The following is an 18,887-nucleotide window of genomic DNA, read 5'->3' on the forward strand; positions in this document are numbered from 1 at the left end:
GTGTCCGACTCTTTGCAACCCCATGAACTGTAACCCACCAGGCTTCTCTGTCCATGGGATTCTCCAGGCAAGAATACTGGAGTGGGTTGCCATTTCCTCCTCCAGGGGATCTTCATGACCCAGTGATTGAACCAGTGCCTCTTACATCTCCTGCACTGGCAGGCGAGTTTGTTTTTACCACTAGCGCCACTTGGGAAGTGTCTTACATAGAATAAAATCCAGCGAACATACTGATGAGACTTGACGAATGTATGTTGTCATGTGTATAAATTCCTGTGTAACCAAGACACTCTTTCCAAAACTCCCCAAAGGTTCCCTTTGCAGTAATTACATCCCCCACCCCCTCAACCCTTGGTAAACACTGGTATTCATTCTCTCTCCTAGACTGTCATGTAACTGGAATCAAACATATTGTACAAATACCAATAGATCATTCCTTTTATTAAGAAAGAGTCCATTGTCTGAGCAGAAGGAAATGGCAACTCACTTCAGTATTCTTGCCTGGAGAATGCCAAGATCGGAACACCCTGGTAGGCTACAGTCCACAGATTGCAAAAAGTCCGAAAGGACTGAGCGACTTCACTTTCACTTTCTTTCCATTGTCTGAATATACTATAAATAACTTTTTCCTTTAGCTGTTGATGGACATATCTATTACAAAATTGGATTGCTTCCCACTTTTGATTATTTTGATTAAGTGGGATGAGTTGAATTGCCTCTCCCTTCTACCCGCACAAATTTATATATGTTGAAATCCTAATGTGTAGTAGACATCAGAATACGATCTTATTCGGAAATAGGGTTGTTGCAGATGTAGTGAATTAGGGGGACGTCATTTTGAATTAGGGTGGGCCCCTCCTCAGACTCAGAAGTTCAGGCCTCCAGCTCCTCCCTCAGACCCGAGGTCCAGACTCCCGGCCCCTCCTCCCTCAGGCCCGAAGTTTACATCCCCATGACCTCCTGGCTCAGTACTCCAGGAATCTGGGAACCTCCTAGGCTTGTAGGTCTTGGATTCTGAGCATTGAATTTATTAAATTGTCCCAGAAAGTCGACAAATAACTCGTATATTTATGCCACTTATTTATTTGTTTTCATTGAGGTATACTTGATTTTCAGTACTGCATTAGTTTCAGGTGTACAACAGTGATTCAAATTTTTCACGGATTACATTCGGTTTAAAGTTTTCATGGAATACTGGCTGTAGTCCCTGTGCTGTACAATATCGTCTCGGAGCTGTTTTGTTTTATACATACCTAGTTCGTAGGCACACGTATTTTTAGAGGAGGAAACAGGCTGATCCATTTGAAAGACAAATAGAGGACCAGGTCCGGAAGCGACAGCTGCTTCGCTGGGACCCTGGGGTCCCTACGGCACCGAGCTGAACTTTTAAGCAGAGGGAGTGTGACGTCATCGGAACAGCGCGTAGGCCCCGCCCCCGAGGCCCGGCCCCGGAAACTACCATTCCCAGCAGCAGCTGCGCTCGCAGTCCGTCCCCATAGGTCCCACCCTGGAGGCCCCTCCCCCGCCCCGCCCCTTCCTGAGGCGTGGGTTCCGGCGGCGTGTGCCCTTCCGCACGTGGGTCCCGGGCGGCGCGCTCTAGGTGCAGACTCCGGGGTTCGCGCGTGCGGGCGGCTGCAGTCAGACTCCAGCTCCGGCCAGGCATGAGCCGCTACGTTCTGCCGCTGTCCGTGCTGGGCACGGCCGTGGGCGGCGCCGTGCTGCTCAAGTGAGTTCGCGCGGGTCTCTCAGGCGCGGTAACGGCGGGCCGGTGGGCTTGGACAGGGAGGGAGGGCCGGATGTAGATCGCCAGCTCCTCGCCCACCCAGGAGTCCTCCAGTCCACTCATCCAGCAGTGCTCCCAGAGAATGCGGGGACAAGGCTGGGCCCCGAGCGGGCAGGTCACGGCCCAAGGTCGGCCAGAGAGAGGGGCGGATCCCGGCTCTGGTAAACGTTTTGGTCTAGTTGCTTCCGGACTTTTAGTGCATTAATTAATTCATTCAGCAGATACCTACTGGGCACCTCCCATATGTCACGTCCTGGCCCAGATGCAAGGAACGTGTATGCCACCTAAGCTCTCGTTGTCCGGAATCAGAGAAACAAGTTAGGATTGTCCAACTCAGTCAATGAAAAGATCGTTATTCTTTCCTGTGGTTCCTGGAATTCACTAAATAAAAACAAGACAGGGGGCTAAGGGGTGCAAACTGTTAGTTATAAAATAAACCACAAGGAGATATTGTACAACCAGGGGAATATAGCAACTCTTTTATAATAGATATAAATGGAATATAACCTTTAAAAATTGTAAAGCATTATGTTGTACACCTGTACCATACATAATACTGTATATCAACTATTCTTCAATATAAAAATCCCCCCCACTCCAAACCAAAATACCGCAACCAAATATTCTATAGCAGCACCATTCAGTAGAACTTTCTGTGAAGATGGAAATCTTTTACATTTGCCCTGGCTATTATGAGCCATACAGTGTGACTATTGAGCGCTTAAAAATATAACTGTGCTATGCTTGTAGTAACAGTGTTATACTGTACACTTAAAAATTTAAGATGGTAGACCTTACGTTAAGTGTTCAGGATTAGCAATACGTATTTTATTACAGTTACACAAGAGCTGGGAGTTAGGCCAGAAAGTGATTGCAATATTGAAGTATCTTTCTTTTCCCCTCTCATAAGGGGTCGAAGGATAGACTGATTGACTGTTAATCTCTTTGCATAAATACGTTTAGGCTTGTTCATCTGCTCTGTGATGAGGCTTCATTTTGAAGTTGTTCCTCCTGATCCAATAAAGTCTTTTTTTGTGTAGCCAGCTGGTATCTTGTTTTTTTATAAACTCCTGCTTTGTAAATATTAACCACCTTTTTTTTGAAAGCTCTAGGAAATGGAAATAATTTTTCCTTATAGAAATCATCGGGAAATTCCCTGGCGGTCCAGGGGGTTAGGACTTGGCGCTTTCATGCCGGGGCCTGACTGTTCAGTCCTTGGTTGGGGAAGTAAGAACCCTCAAAGCAGAAGGCATGGCCAAAAAAAAATTCATTGGCTGCTGTTTTTATTTTTATTCATGCTGATGTCTGTTAGTTCTGAAAAAGCTTAAAAATAATAATAATAAAAAATACCAGTATGGGAAGAATAAAAGAAAGCTGAATGCCCTAGTTGGGGATGGGGAATATGACTATTTATTTTTAATTAAAAATGACCCTCTTGTCTGGAGAGGACTCTGTTTCTCTGGCCAGCTTCCTATTGGGGACATTTAGTTGTTTCCAGTATTTAGCCTCTGGAATATGGACACAGTAGCAGAATAAGGCCCTCCTGCCCTGCACATCCTAATGCCTAGAACCTATGACTATGTATCCTTACCGGTCAAAGGGGACTCTGCAGATGTCATTAAGGACCTCCATGATGGGAGATGATCACCAGGTGGCCCCAGCGTCATCACAACGGTACTCACAAGAGGGAGGCGGGAGAATCAGAGCCAGAGACTTGACGCTGCTGTGTTGCTGACTTTGAAGGTGGAGGAAGGGGCCACGAGCCCATGGATGCAGGCGGCCCTTAGAATCTGGAAAAGGCTCGGGAACAATTCTCAATTCTCCCTTGCGCGTCCAGAAGGAACACAGCTCTGCTGACACCTCAGTTTTATTCTGTTGAGACCCTTCTGGGACTCTGAACTGCAGACTCTAGGGAAACACCATTGTGTGGTTTAACCTACTGAGCTCCTAGTGAAATGTTACAACAGCCGTAGGGATTGAACACAGGGGTCTTTATCAGCTAAGGATGGTTATGACGAGGAGGCTTCCCCACACCAGGAGGTACTGAGTAACCACAGGGCTCCCTTGGTTGTGGGATATTGTTCCCATCTTTCCACTGGGGGAACACAAGCTCAGAGTGGTCACTTGTCTGAGATCGTAACCGTTGGGGGCACCTGCAGTGACAGTGGACAGACAGATGGAACTGACCTCCTGTTTCCTACCTCCAGGGACTTTGTTGCCGGTGGGGCTTGTCCCAGCAAGGCCACCATTCCCGGGAAGACTGTCATTGTGACTGGTGCCAACACGGGCATCGGGAAGCAGACTGCCTTGGAGCTGGCCAAAAGAGGTGATGTCCCATTGGGCACCTGCTTCTTGGCTTGGGGCTCGGGAGCGAGATCTGGTGGTGGACGATGGGATTCCCCTGGGGGTGTTAAGATCTGGTGTTAAGACCTGGTGGTGGTTGGTGGGATTCACCTGGGGGTGTTAAGGCTTCTGATTCTTTCGGTTCTGTAAGTGGCAGAAACAAACGCAGGCTGGTGTAAGCCCCAAAGCCTGGTGTTCCTGGAAGGGGGCGGATGGGTCCAGGGGCTCAGAGGAGCCCGTGGAGGCTCAGCAGTTTCTGGTTGGGTTTTTCTCTGCATCGGCCTCTCCCTCTCCTATGCTGGTTGGACTCACTCCTGGTGACTGGGTTGGGGCCTGGGTCAGAGGTTGGGAGTAAGACTTGACTTCAGGCTCTTCCAAGCTTACTGATTGGGTCTTTAATAGAAAGAATGCCCCCTTCGATTTGGGTCTGTTTGATGTTTTTCTCATGGTCAGAGTGGGCTTATGGAGACGTGCCCTCTTCAGCACACAGATCTCTCTTTTTTAAAAAATTTATTTATTTTTGGCCCCACTGTGTGACATGCAGGATCTTAGTTCCCTGACCAGAGATCAAATCTGTGCCCCCTGCACTGGAAGCTTGGATTCCTAACTACCAGACCATCAGGGAAGTCCCCACAGAGCTCTCTTTTGAATTTAGAATTAGTGGGGTTTCTGGGGGGACAGGCACGAGAGAGGAAGGCGTCCCGATTTTTGTTTGAACAGCTGGAAGACGAGTTAGGAGGGAGAGGCCGGGGCAGGCGTGAGGGCTGGGGGAGGCCGGGACCTCTCCTTGGAGGGCCTCCTTGGAGGGCTCGAGACGCGGTGGCCAGTGAATGCGCCCTGCTGGATCAGCCAGGCCCGAGCTGCATGTTCGCCCCAAGGTCAGAGTGATGGGGGCCATGGTGGGCGGTCCTCTGCCCCTGCGCCTCATCACACGGGGTTTCCCCCAGGGAGGGGCAGGTGTTCCTTTCCGGACCTGGTGAGACCGGAACTTGGGCCGACACACCCACCGCCGTCCAAGGGCCGGGCTGGCCCTGCGAGGACGGACGGAGCCCGGACTTGATGCACTCTGTCCTGGGCTGTGATGGGGCAGCCAGTGTGGAGGAAGCGGCTGGTCCACCCCAGGGGAGCCCCAAAGACCCACACAGTCAGCATCCTTGTTGCCCATCCTTTTCTCAGACCCTGTTTTTCCTCACTTTTCTAATTGGAAAAAAAGAAAAAAAAGTTTTTGTTTTTTTTTAAATGGGTGTATTAAATATTTAATTCACACATTTAAAATACACACTTCTGGGATTTTTAGTATCTTCACAGAAATGTGCAGCCATGACTGCTCCCCATTGTCGAACATGTTTCATCACCCTGAAATAACACCTGGGTCCTCTAAGCCGTGGCCCTCTTAATGTCCCGTCCTCTGCAAAGCTGGGAAACGGCTGATCTTCCTCCTGTGGATTTGCCTCTCCGGGCATTTCAGATTAATGGAATCATACACTGTGCTTTTATGCCTCTTGCTTTGACTGAGTGAGCATCGTGTTTGTGATGCTCATCTGTGGTGTGGATGCTTTGGGATTTCCTTCCTTTTCACGGCTGAGTAATACTCCACTGATGGATGGGCCACGTTTCCCTTAATGCTTTTTTTAAATATTGGAGGATAGCTGATTTACAGTGTTGCGTTAGTTTCAGTTGTGCAGCAAAGTGATTCCGTTTTAAACATACATGTATCTATTCTTTTTCAAGTTCTTTCCCATTCAGCTCATTACAGAATATTGGTCAGAGTTCCCTGTGCTCTCCACTAGGTCCTTGTTGGTTATCTATTTTATATACAGCAGAGTGTATATGTTAGTCCCAAACTCCCACTTTATCCCTCCCCCTCCATGTTCATTCTTCCTGTGATGGACATTTGGGGTGTTTCTGTCTCAACAGTGCCTCTGTGTATGTTAGAGTACATAGTTTCGTATGGACTTATCTTTTCATTTATCTTGGGTACGTACGCTTAGGAGTGGATCTTTTTTATGTTTATTAAAAATTTTTTTTTCTCGTCTGGCTCTTCCAGGAGGCAACATCATTCTGGCCTGTCGAGACATGGAGAAGTGCGAAGCGGCGGCCAAGGAGATTCGAGGGGAGACCCTCAATCACCGTGTCAACGCCCGGCACCTGGACTTGGCCTCCCTGAAGTCCATCCGAGAGTTCGCGGCGAAGGTCACTGAAGGCAAGAGAGAGGCCTCGGGGCTTGTGAGGGAGGGCCTGAGTGGCCAGGCCGTGAGGATCGAGCACACCGGGCAGGCCCTGGAGCCGAGTGTCGGTCACTGCCCATTTTTGTTCCGTCTTTGGGTGAAGATTTTACACTGTTTTCTTTTCTGACATTTTCATGTTTACATATTTTTCATTTTTACATGCGGGAAAGAAAAAAGAATAACATTTCACGACATGTGACTTTTATTTGGAATTCAGATGGTGTTTTGTTTTTTTGGCCACACTGCATGGCTTTCAGGGTGTTAGTTCCCGGGCCAGGGCTTGAACCTGCTCCCTGCGCAGTGAAAGCACAGGGTCCTAACCACTGGGTCGCCAGGGAACTCCTGGAATTCAGGTTTTAGTTTCCCTAAAGGTTTTTTTTTTTAACTGGAGTATAATTGTTTACAGTGTTGTGTTAAAAATTCAGGTTTTAGTTTCCCTAAAGGTTTTTTTTTTTTAACTGGAGTATAATTGTTTACAGTGTTGTGTTAGTTTCTGCTGTAGAAGAATGTGACTCAGCTATATGTATGCATATATCTCCATAAAGGGTCTTCCCTGGTGGCTCAGTGCTAAAGAACCCGCCTGTCAATGCAGGAGATGTGAGTTTGATCCCTGGGTCAGGAAGATCTGCTGGAGAAGGAAATGGCAACCCACTCCAGTATTCTTGCCTGGAGAATCCCATGGACAGAGGAGCCTGGCGGGCTATAGTCCATGGGGTTGAAAGAGCTGGACACCACTGAGTGACTCAACAACAACAAATCACCTCCGTAAAGTTTTATTGACACACAGCTGGGCCCATTGATTTCCATATTGTCTGTGACCGCTTTAGTCCTGAGAGGGCAGAGTTCAGTGGAGACAGACCAAATCGCCTGCAAAACCGAAAACATTTGCTACCCGGTCCTTTACAGAAGAAGGTTACTGAGTCCCACTGTCCAGGAAAACCGAGTCCTTCTGTCTGAGCTGGGCTCCTGGGAGAAGCAGAGGCTGGGAACGGATTTGATGTGTAGGGAGGCAGAGGAAGAGTTAACCAGGAGGAGAAGGGCAGAAACACCGACTCACCCACTGTTTGCTCAGGCTCCTTGGCGCTGAGGTGACTGGGGACACAGACGTGAGTCAGATTCAGGCTCTGTGTCCGGAGTGCCTGGGGCCGTGTCGGCCGTGAGGACAAGTGACTCAGAGGGGACCCGCAGGCACGACGCAGAGCACCCAGGAACGCCCACCTTCTCCGCTGGGCGTCTCCTTCTGCAGAGCCAGGCATGAGGCTGGCGTTTCTTTGCACTCTCATCTCCTTGATGGCTGACTCACTCTTCCTGCTGCTTGCTGCGCGGTCTCAGAACCACTTACATATTTATTTATTTTTCGAACAGGAATAACATTTGCAAGCTTAAATGTTCAGAAAGTGCAAACGGGGCTACAGGAAAACATATTCCCGGCACAGCCGCCACTAGCTCCCTGGCTGCTGTCCTCAGATGGGCTCACTGCTTCCCCCGCTGTGCGTCCTCTGGGGGACTGTTGATGCGTGTATAAAGCAAACGGGGGGATACGCCACCCCTTGGGTTTTTTGTATAAACCGCAGCCTGTTATCCAGCCGATACCGCCCCTCGCTTTTTGTCCCCAGCTCTCTCCTGGAGATCAGTGCGGGCAGGACTTTTTCCTTTTATTGTCGTGGCTGTCTTGTGCGTGTATGTTTCTCTCCCTGCCACTGTGGGGCTTGTAGGATCTTAGTTCCCGACCAGGGGTTGAATCCTTGTGCCTTGCTGTGGAAGCGTGGAGTCCTAACCACTGGACTGCCAGGGAATTCCTGTGTGTGTGTGTGTTTTAAAATTTTTATTGAAATATAATTGACTTACAATGTTTTGTTAGTTTCAGGTTTATAACAAACTTGAACTCTGATTTAGTTACATACACACATGAACGCTCACAAAAATACATTTTTTTTAAGACTCTTTTCTATTATAGATTATTACAAGGTATTCAGTATAGTTCCCTGTGCTATACAGTAGGTCCTTGTTGGTTATCTGTTTTATATAGAGTAACGGGCATATGTTAATCCCAGATTCCTAATTAATCCCTCCCCCTGCACCTTGGCAACCATAAGTTTTCTGTGTCTGTGAGTCTATTTCTGTTTTGTAAATAAAGTCATTAGTATCCTTTTTTTTTAGATTCCATATATAAATGAGAGGATGAGATAGTTGGATGACATCATTAAGTCAATGGACATGAGTCTGAGCAAACTCTGGGAGGTAGTGAAGGGCAGGGAAGCCCGGTGTGCTGCAGTCCATGTGGTCGCAGACTCGGACACAAACATAGTGACTGAACAATAACAACAGATAAGTGGTATCATAATTTTGCCTTTCTCTGGCTCACTTTACCTAGTATGATCGTCTCTGGGTCCGTCCCTGTTGCTGCAGATGGCATCATTTCCTTCTTTTTTATGGCCAAATAATACTCCGTCGTACTGTGTCTTCTTTGTCCATTCCTCTGTTGATGGACACTTCGGTTGCAGAAAGTACTTTTTGAGGGGGTCATGATGAAGCCGTCCTACCTGGCAGGTTCTGTTACCCATTTTATAGCGGGGGAAGCTGAGTCCCGTTTGTCCTCACCCCCGTTTTCCAGAGGAGGAGCACGTTCACATCCTGATCAACAACGCGGCCGTGATGCGGTGCCCGCACTGGACCACGGAGGACGGCTTTGAGATGCAGCTTGGCGTTAACTACCTGGGTGAGCCTGCCGGCTGAGTGGCATCGGCCCGGGATGTGGGTGGGGCCCCCGTGGACCAGACGCAGGCTCTGGGCGGGGTCTTCCTCCACTCTCCAAGGCGGCCGTGCGTGGGCTCACCTGGCAGCTCGGGGAGCCCCCTGTTCCTGGCTGCACCTTCAGTCCCGGACCTTTCATCAGCCTCTTGGCCTCTTGTCCCTTTGTCTGTCTGTCCTCCAGTCTCTATCTGTCCTTCACTTGCTGTGTCAGTCTATCTGTTGTCACTCTGAGTCCATCAGTAAGACTGAGGGACGTTGGGTAGGTGTCAGTCACACACGATTAGGGACCACCCTAATGACCTTGTTTAAACTTTATCACCTTTCTGTAGACCCTCTCTCTAAATAAGGTTATACTCCGAGGTACTGGAGGGTAGGACTTTTTTTTTTAGGGGTGTTTGGGGGGTGACATGGCTTCCCTGGTGGCTCAGGTGGTAAAGTATCTACCTGCAGTGCAGGAGACCCGGGTTTGATCCCTGGGTGGGGAAGATCCCTTGGAGAAGGGAATGAGCAACTTCAGTTCAGTTCAGTTGCTCAGTCGTGTCCGACTCTTTGCGACCCCATGAATTGCAGCACGCCAGGCCTCCCTGTCCATCACCAGCTCTCGTAGTTCACTCAGACTCACGTCCATCGAGTCACTGATGCCATCCAGCCATCTCATCCTCTGTCGTCCCTTTCTCCTCCTGCCCCCAATCCCTCCCAGCATCAGAGTCTTTTCCAATGAGTCAACTCTTCGCATCAGGTGGCCAAAGTACTAGAGTTTCAGCTTTAGTATCATTCCTTCCAAAGAACACCCAGGGCTGATCTCCTTCAGAATGGACTGGTTGGATCTCCTTGCAGTCCAAAGAACTCTCAAGAGTCTTCTCCAACACCACAGTTCAAAAGCATCAATTCCTCGGCGCTCAGCTTTCTTCACAGTCCAACTCTCACATCCATACATGACCACAGGAAAAACCATAGCCTTGACTAGACAGACCTTTGTTGGCAAAGTAATGTCTCTGCTTTTCAATATGCTATCTAGGTTGGTCCTAACTTTTCTTCCAAGGAGTAAGCGTCTTTTAATTTCATGGCTGCAATCACCATCTGCAGTGATTTTGGAGCCCAGAAAAATAAAGTCTGACACTGTTTCCACTGTTTCCCCATCTATTTCCCATGGAGTGATGGGACCAGATGCCATGATCTTAGTTTTCTGAATGTTGAGCTTTAAGCCAACTTTTTCACTCTCCACTTTCACGTTCATCAAGAGGCTTTTGTTCCTCTTCACTTTCTGCCATAAGTATGGTGTCATCTGCATATCTGAGGTTATTGATATTTCTCCCAGCAGTCTTGATTCCAGCTTGTGTTTCTTCCAGCCCAGTGTTTCTCATGATGTACTCTGCATATAAGTTAAATAAGTAGGGTGACAATATACAGCCTTAACGTACTCCTTTTCCTATTTGGAACCAGTCTGTTGTTCCATGTCCAGTTCTAACTGTTGCTTCCTGACCTGCATATAGGTTTCTCAAGAGGCAGATCAGGTGGTCTGGTATTCCCATCTCTTTCAGAATTTTCGACAGTTTGTTGTGATCCACACAGTCAAAGGCTTTGGCATAGTCAATAAAGCAGAAATAGATGTTTTTTTGGAACTCTCTTGCTTTTTCGATGATCCAGCGGATGTTGGCAATTTGATCTCTGGTTCCTCTGCCTTTTCTAAAACCAGCTTGAACATTTGGAAGTTCACGATTCACATATTGCTGAAGCCTGGCTTGGAGAATTTTGAGCATTACTTTACTAGCGTGTGAGATGAGTGCAACTGTGTGGTAGTTTGAGCATTCTTTGGCATTGCCTTTCTTTGAGATTGGAATGAAAACTGACCTTTTCCAGTCCTGTGGCCACTGCTGAGTTTTCCAAATTTGCTTGCATATTGAGTGCAGCACTTTCACAGCATCATCTTTCAGGATTTGAAAGAGCTCAACTGGAATTCCTTCACCTCCACTAGCTTTGTTCGTAGTGATGCATTCTAAGGCCCACTTGACTTCACATTCCAGGATGTCTGGCTCTAGGTGAGTGATCACTCCATCGTGATTATCTTGGTCGTGAAGATAATTTTTGTACAGTTCTTCTGTGTATTCCTGCCACCTCTTCTTAATATCTTCTGCTTCTGTTAGGTCCATACCATTTCTGTCCTGTATCGAGCCCATCTTTGCATGAAATGTTCCCTGGGTATCTCTAATTCTCTTGAAGAGATCTCTAGTCTTTCCCATTCTGTTGTTTCCCTCTATTTCTTTGCATTGATCGCTGAGGAAGGCTTTCTTATCTCTCCTTGCTATTCTTTGGAACTCTGCATTCAGATGCTTATATCTTTCCTTTCTCCTTTGCTTTTCGCTTCTCGTCTTTTCACAGCTATTTGTCAGGCCTCCTCAGACAGCCATTTTGCTTTTTTGCATTTCTTTTCCATGGGGATGGTCTTGATCCCTGTCTCCTGTACAATGTCACGAACCTCCGTCCATAGTTCATCAGGCACTCTGTCCATCAGATCTAGTCCCTTAAATCTATTTCTCACTTCCACTGTATAATCATAAGGGATTTGATTTAGGTCATACCTGAATGGTCTAGTGGTTTTCCCTACTTTCTTCAATTTCAGTCTGAATTTGGCAATAAGAAGTTCATGATCTGAGCCACAGTCTGCTCCTGGTCTTGTTTTTGTTGACTGTATAGAGCTTCTCCATCTTTGGCTGTAAAGAATATAATTAATCTGATTTCGGTGTTGACCATCTGGTGATGTCCATGTGTAGAGTCTTCTCTTGTGTTGTTGGAAGAGGGTATTTGCTATGACCAGTGCATTTTCTTGGCAAAACTCTATTAGTCTTTGCCCTGCTTCATTCGGTATTCCAAGGCCAAATTTGCCTGTTACTCCAGGTGTTTCTTGACTTCTTACTTTTGCATTCCAGTCCCCTATAATGAAAAAGACATCTTTTTTGGGTGTTAGTTCTAAAAGGTCTTGTAGGTCTTCATAGAACCGTTCAACTTCAGCTTCTTCAGCGTTACTGGTTGGGGCATAGACTTGGATTACTGTGGTGTTGAATGGTTTGCCTTGGAAACGAACAGAGATCATTCTGTCGTTTTTGAGATTGCATCCAAGTACTGCATTTTGGACTCTCTTGTTGACCATGGTGGCTACTCCATTTCTTCTGAGGGATTCCTGCCCGCAGAAGTAGACAGAATGGTCATCTGAGTTAAATTCACCCATTCCAGTCCATTTCAGTTCGCTGATTCCTAGAATGTTGACATTCACTCTTGCCATCTCTTGTTTGACCACTTCCAGTTTGCCTTGATTCATGGACCTGACATTCCAGGTTTTTATGCAATATTGCCCTTTACAGCATCGGACCTTGCTTCTATCACCAGTCACATCCGCAGCTGGGTATTGTTTTTGCTTTGGCTCCATCCCTTCATTCTTTCTGGAGTTATTTCTCCACTGATCTCCAGTAGCATATTGGGCACCTACTGACCTGGGGAGTTCCTCTTTCAGTATCCTATCATTTTGCCTTTATCCAAGGTAAGGAGCAGCGGCTGCGCTTTGCTGGAGCAGCCGTGAAGAGATACCCCACATCCAAGGTAAGAGAAACCCAAATAAGGTGGTAGGTATTGCAAGAGGGCATCAGAGGGCAGACACACGGAAACCATACTCACAGGAAACTAGTCAGTCTAATCACACTAGGACCACAGCCTTGTCTAACTCAATGAAACTAAGCCATGCCCGTGGGGCAACCCAAGACGGGCGGGTCAGGTGGAGAGGCCTGACACAATGTGGTCCACTGGAGAAGGGAATGGCAAACCACTTCAGTAGTCTTGCCTTGAGAACCCCATGAACAGTATGAACAACTTAAGCACGCACAATTCGCCTGTAACACACATGTGACTATCTTCATCCGCTGCTGGCTGGGACTCAGTCATGTGACCTGGTGGAGCTGCAGCAGAGATTGGGAAATGTAGTTGTTTACTGGGCAGTCTCATGGGTAACCCAAAATTCTATTACTGGAAAAGAAACGGAGAAAGGATTTTGAGAGACAGACAGCCCTCATAGAGGGCTGTCACAGGAGTTTGTGATAATTAGTTGTGGGGACTGTTTTGTGCATTGCAGGATTTTTTTTTTTTGGGGTGCATCACAGGGCTTGTAGGATCTCAGTTTACTGGGCAGGGATTGCACCCAGGCTGCAGCAGTGAAATCCCAGCATCCTAAGCAGAAGGCCCCCAGGCAGCTCCTGCACTGTGGGACTTTTAGCTGCACCCCTGGCCTCACCCACTTGGTGGCAGTAGCACTCCCATACGGTCCTCAGCTCCAAGGATGGAGATTGCTTCCAGACTTTGCCAAATGCCCCCTGGAGGGCAGAGGGGGACCCTGCTGAGAAACACAGGTTATGGAAGGAGGCAATAAGGTGATGTTCTCAGTAGGGTCCTATGCCTGGGACAAGAATTGAGGAAAAGTTGTCTTTCTGTTTTCCTTCTTCCAGGCCACTTCCTTTTGACGAACTTGCTACTGGACAAGCTGAAAGCCTCCGCCCCTTCGCGCATCATCAACGTCTCGTCCTTGGCCCACGTTGCTGGGCACATAGACTTCGAGGACTTGAACTGGGAGAAGAGGAAGTATGACACGAAGGCAGCCTACTGCCAGAGCAAGCTGGCCGTCGTCGTCTCCACCAAGGAGCTGAGCCGGCGGCTTCAAGGTGCGCGTGACTGAGCCTCGCTGGGCTCCCCTCTCCGTTGGCTTCGAGCCTGAGGCGGTCCTGCCGTGACCCTGGGTGGATGGGAGGTCAAGCGGTGGCTCCAGGACAGAGCAGGCCAACCCATGACACACTTAGGCCCGACGCAGACAGACAGTCGATCTCCGCGTTCTTCTCTGCTCCTCCCACACAGGCTCCGAGCCTTTGCTGTTCTAGGCCAGTGGAGCTTTGGCAGTATCTGGAGATGTTTTTGGCTGTCTGTCTGGGGAAGAGGGGCGGTTTGGGAGAGGCATCTCGTGAGCAGAGGCCGGGGTGGTGCTCAACATCCTACAATGCACAGGATAAAGAATGATCCCAGCTCAGTGTCCGTAGTGCCAAAGCTGAAGAGCCTGCCCTTTGCCCTGGCTTCTCAAAGAGGGTCTGATGACCGGCAGTGTGAGCTCACCTGAGCACTTGTCATAACTGCAGCAACCCAGCCCCTCCCTGACCCACTGCTTTGGACTCTGGGCATGGAGCCTAGCGGTCTGGGCTTCTCCAGCCCTCCAGGTGATGTTTATACACTCAGGTTCAGAAGCTTTGCTCTGGGCAGCTGTGAGACAGCTGCCGTGCAAGATAAAAGCATGGATGTGAAGGTTTCAGAGCAGGAGGGTGATGTAGACTCGGGGGAGCCCCAGAGCCCAGGGCGGGCAGCATCAGCCTTCCTGGTAAGGGGTGAACCTGCTGTCTGCTCGCCTCACTCTTCCCTTCTGTCCCAGGCACAGGCGTGACTGTCAACGCCTTGCATCCCGGTGTGGCCAGGACAGAGCTGGGCAGACACACGGGCATGCACAGCTCCGCCTTCTCCAGCTTCACGCTTGGTAAGTCCCCTCCCGGCCTGGGGTCCCTTAGCTGAACCCCTGTCCTCCCAGCTTGGAGCCCAGGGCCCTTCCTCAGTGTATTAGGGTTCTCCTGGGAAACTGAACCAATAGGATATACAGGGGTATTTAGAGAGATTGACTAGGAGGGTTTGGCTCATGCATCTGTGGGGGCCTGACCTGTATGTCAGCGGCCCAGGAATGCTGGCCCTGTAGTTCCAGCCCAAACCCGAAGGCCTGAGGTCCAGGGGAAGTGCTGGTGTAAGTCCCACGCTGACTCAAAAAGCCAAGAGGGCTGGACGTCCGGGCTCAACGTCTCACCCCCAGTTAACTTCTCAGTGCCCGCCCACCTTGGGAGGGTGGATTTCAGTCTTTACACACACCCTCACAGACACCCTGGAAACAGTATTCTCCCTGCTCTCTGGGCATCTCGTAGCTCAGTAAGTTCACACATACATTTTCTATCTCTTTTACCTTTTGGCCGCTTCGCATGTGGGATCTTAGTTCCCTGACGAGGAATCGAACCTGTGCTGCCTGCATTGGCAGCTCTAAGTCTTAACCACTGGACCATCAGGGAAGATCCCCACACATAAAATTAACATCACACTCAGAGTCTATCTCAGGGACTTTTCCTGCTTTATCCTGTATCTTCTTTTTCTCCTGTGTCTTCCCTGGTACCAAGTCACTTTCATGTGTCTGCCCAGCCTGCCAGCCTCAGAACACCCTGGGAAATAGGCCAGAGCCTTATGTTGTTCAGCTGTTCAGTTGTGTCTGACTCTTTGCGACCCCATGGACTGCAGCATGCCAAGCCTCCCTGTCCATCACCATCTCCCAGAACTTGCTCAAACTCACATCCATTGAGTTGGTGGTGCCATCCGACCGTCTCATCCTCTGTTGCCCCCTTCTCCTCCTGCCTTCAATCTTTCCCAGCATCAGGGTCTTTTCTAATGAGTTGACTCTTTGCGTCAGGTGGCTAGAGTACTGGGGCTTCAGCTTCAGCATCAGTTCTTCCAATGACCAGTGAGAAGTGTTTCAGAGGAGGAGGTCGTGGGGCTGACTGCTTGGAGTCCAGCCATGCTTGGGATAGCTCCAGTTTCATCCCAAACTGGCTGGGCCACCCAGGGAAGGGACTTCTTTCCAAATCCCTATTTTCCTTATCTGCCAGTAAGTCTCATAGTAGTACCTGTCTCACAGTAGGGAGGACTAGATGAGACCGCCCTTAAAAGGGCCAGCACAGTACCTGGCCCAGGTTTAGGCTGAATAAATAGTGAGAGCTTTATACTAGTGTTTGTTATCCTGGCAAACATTTTAATTGGTGGCGGCTAGGTATCAAGAATCTTAAGCTGAGGCTGGCACTGGAGATAATACACAAAAGTTAGTTTAAAGAAAGATCGGGGTGGTGGGGGTACTTCCTTGGTGGTCCGGTAGTTAAAACTATGCCTTCACTGCGGGGGCCACAGGTTCAATCCCTGGTTGGGGAACTAAGATCCCATAAAACAAAGCAAAAAGAAAGATCTGGTGGGATGAGGACTTGGACCTTCCATTTGCCTAGGAAAAGCCAGGGGGGCTTCCTGGAGGAGGCAGCTTTCAGGCTGGTTCCTGCATCTGGAATTGATTTGTCTGGGCAATGCCAGGGAAGGGAGCTCCTGTGTAAGGAACCAGAGTGGCAAAGGCCTGGAGTGAGCTCTGTGGGACTCCAGGGACCCTTCTGGCTTTGGTGGGCGCTTAGCAACCTGGGGTGAGGTGTACCTTCCTCTGTCAGCGTCTGGACTGAACTCTCTGTGGACTGACTGCAGGGCCCATCTTCTGGCTGCTGGTCAAGAGCCCCGAGCTGGCGGCCCAGCCCAGCGTCTACCTGGCCGTGGCGGAGGAGTTGGAGGGCGTTTCTGGAAAGTACTTTGATGTACTCAAAGAGAAGCCTCCGGCCCCAGAAGCTGAGGATGAGGAAGTAGCCAAGAGGCTTTGGGCTGAAAGTGTCCGCCTGGTGGGCTTGGAGATGTCCCATGGATCCCATGGGAAGACGGGACAGCCGCTCCCCAAATAACCGCTGGGACCAGGCGTGGAAGCCGCCAGGGAGGCAGAGCCACCAGGGTGGAGCAGCTACTCGCCAAACCTAGCTGTCATGCCCGCTGCACCCACCAGGTGGCAGTATTGACAAGGGTCCGGCTAGTCAGCACTATGGTTTTCTCAGTAGTCATGTTTGGATGAGAGAGTTGGACCATAAAGAAGGCTGAGCACTGAGTCTTTGAAACTGTGATGCTGGAGAAGACTCTTGAGAGTCAACCAGTCCATCCTAAAGGAAATCAACCCTGAATATTCATTGGAAGGACTGATGCTGAAGCTGAAGCTCCAACATTTTGTCCACCTGATGAGAAGAACTGACTCATTGGAAAGCCCCTGATGCTGGGAAAGATGGAAGGCAGGAGGAGAAGGGACAACAGAGGATGAGATGGTTGGATGGCATCACCGACTCGATGGACATGAATTTGAGCAAACTCTTGGAGACAGTGAAGGACAGGAAGCCTGGCGTGCTGCAGTCCATGGGGTTGCAGAGTTGGACATGACTGAGTGACTGAACAACAAGAAATTGTCCAAGGGGTGCTGACTGCCATGCCTGTGGCTCCCTTTAGATGGTGGCATTGGCTCTTTTCTGGCCGCAGTGGATTGGCCCCCAGGCGAGCATCTGGCCCGGGGCTGGCTGGCAAAGTGTGCCCTGCTGCCAACAGGTGAGCTGGGCCAGTGGACGCCTCCTCTGGGAATCCACACCAGGAGTCTTGGGGGCAGTGTCACCTGCCTCTGGTGTGGACCGTGCCTGAGACAGGGTGGCCGGTGGGCAGGTTGTCTGATGCTGCTTGAGTGAGTCCGCGGTCTGCCGTGTGGCTGTGTGCACCTCCGGTCTCCTCTGAGCCTTGGCTTCCCCAGTTGTTCCCCGGACTACCTCATCGCACGGGGCCGAGTTCCCCTGGCTCGGGGACCGGCAGCTGCACCTACCTTGCCAGTGCATCTTTCCTGACGACCTGCCACGTGCCGGACCCCAGCGAGGTGCTGGAGACGCCCGCAGGAACAGACCCTGTTGTCTCCGTGTCATGCTGGCGACGTCATGGGGTCGGGGGGCGGGCAGGGAGGAACCACTGAGGAGCCCGGAGGGCCGGGGCCACGACCATCACTGCAGCTCCTGTGGGGACTTCAGTCACAGACTCTCCAACTTGCTCTTTAATAGGAAAAAACCCAAAAAACTGTAACTGAGTCATCGGTTTCACTTTCTTCCTTTACGTGTGTGTGTGTGTGGCGGGGGGAGTGCTAAGGAGCTGGCCCCAAAGAACTTGGATTTATTACATTTAGAAAATGGGCTGTCGACATAACTGTCACCAGGGCAGTAAACGGCTCAGAAGTTTAGACTTTTGGAGGCTAAAGGGGCCTGTTCCTCCTTTCACGTGGTGACAGTCCTTGAGGTCTGGGCGCCTTCCGAGTTAGAAGTGGGGCTGACGCTCCGCTTGGGCACAGCATGGAGCGGACCCCACAGAGCTCAGTTATTGAGGTAAAAAGTATCTTAATGTTAAAATATTTAATACTTCGGAGAACTGTGGAGGCCACATCGTACGATGCGCAAAAGGGTAGAGAAGGACCCTGTCCCAAATGCCATCAGTGCTGAGGGGTGGGTGGGGAGGAAGCGTTTAAGACACCCCGGTGCTCCATGGACACGGTGAGTGTTGCTCCTGTTCCCACGTTGGGTGGACAATGGCCAGAGGACTGGTGTGGGGTGGCCGGGCCCACCTCCCCGTCTGTGCCCGCTGTCTTCTCTGTGGGCCGCACCTGGACACTCACTCCTTTTTTTAAAGACAATGGGATTAAAAAGAAAAAAATTATTTGGTTGTTTCGGCCTCTTTCATTTGGGAGTGAGGGCTGTCTACCGTGGTTGCTCCTTGGCAGGTGGGATCTTAGTTCCCTGACCTGGGATCAAACCCACAGCCCCCGCTGTGGAAGCACGGACTCTTAAGCACTGGACCACCAGGGAAGTCCCTCCTCTCATTGTTTAAGGGCCTCTTGATATTGCTTGGCCCATCCAGACAATCCAGGATCGTCTTCCTCCTTTGACATTGGCTGTTAGGAACCTAAACTCATCATCCCCCTTGCTACCCCATTTGCCATATAAAGTAGAAGGTTCTGTGGATTAGGAACACCTTGGGGGCACCCACTTTTCCGCCGACACTGTTCTTTTCAAAAT

The 18,887-nt window shown here is 49.7% G+C and overlaps 1 protein-coding gene across 1 annotated transcript; it reads left to right on the plus strand.

The window, feature by feature from the left end:
- The first annotated feature begins 1,544 nt into the window (after positions 1 to 1,544).
- RDH13 (retinol dehydrogenase 13) lies at positions 1,545 to 18,528 on the plus strand. Its single transcript, NM_001075345.2, is given in 7 exon segments — positions 1,545 to 1,726; positions 3,991 to 4,109; positions 6,174 to 6,329; positions 8,969 to 9,073; positions 13,599 to 13,811; positions 14,564 to 14,665; positions 16,459 to 18,528. Coding segments are annotated over 7 exon segments (1,008 nt in total). The 5' UTR covers positions 1,545 to 1,661; the 3' UTR covers positions 16,707 to 18,528.
- Positions 18,529 to 18,887: the final 359 nt, after the last annotated feature.

Source organism: Bos taurus, chromosome 18 (assembly GCF_002263795.3).
Source record: "Bos taurus isolate L1 Dominette 01449 registration number 42190680 breed Hereford chromosome 18, ARS-UCD2.0, whole genome shotgun sequence".
NCBI lineage: Eukaryota > Metazoa > Chordata > Mammalia > Artiodactyla > Bovidae > Bos > Bos taurus.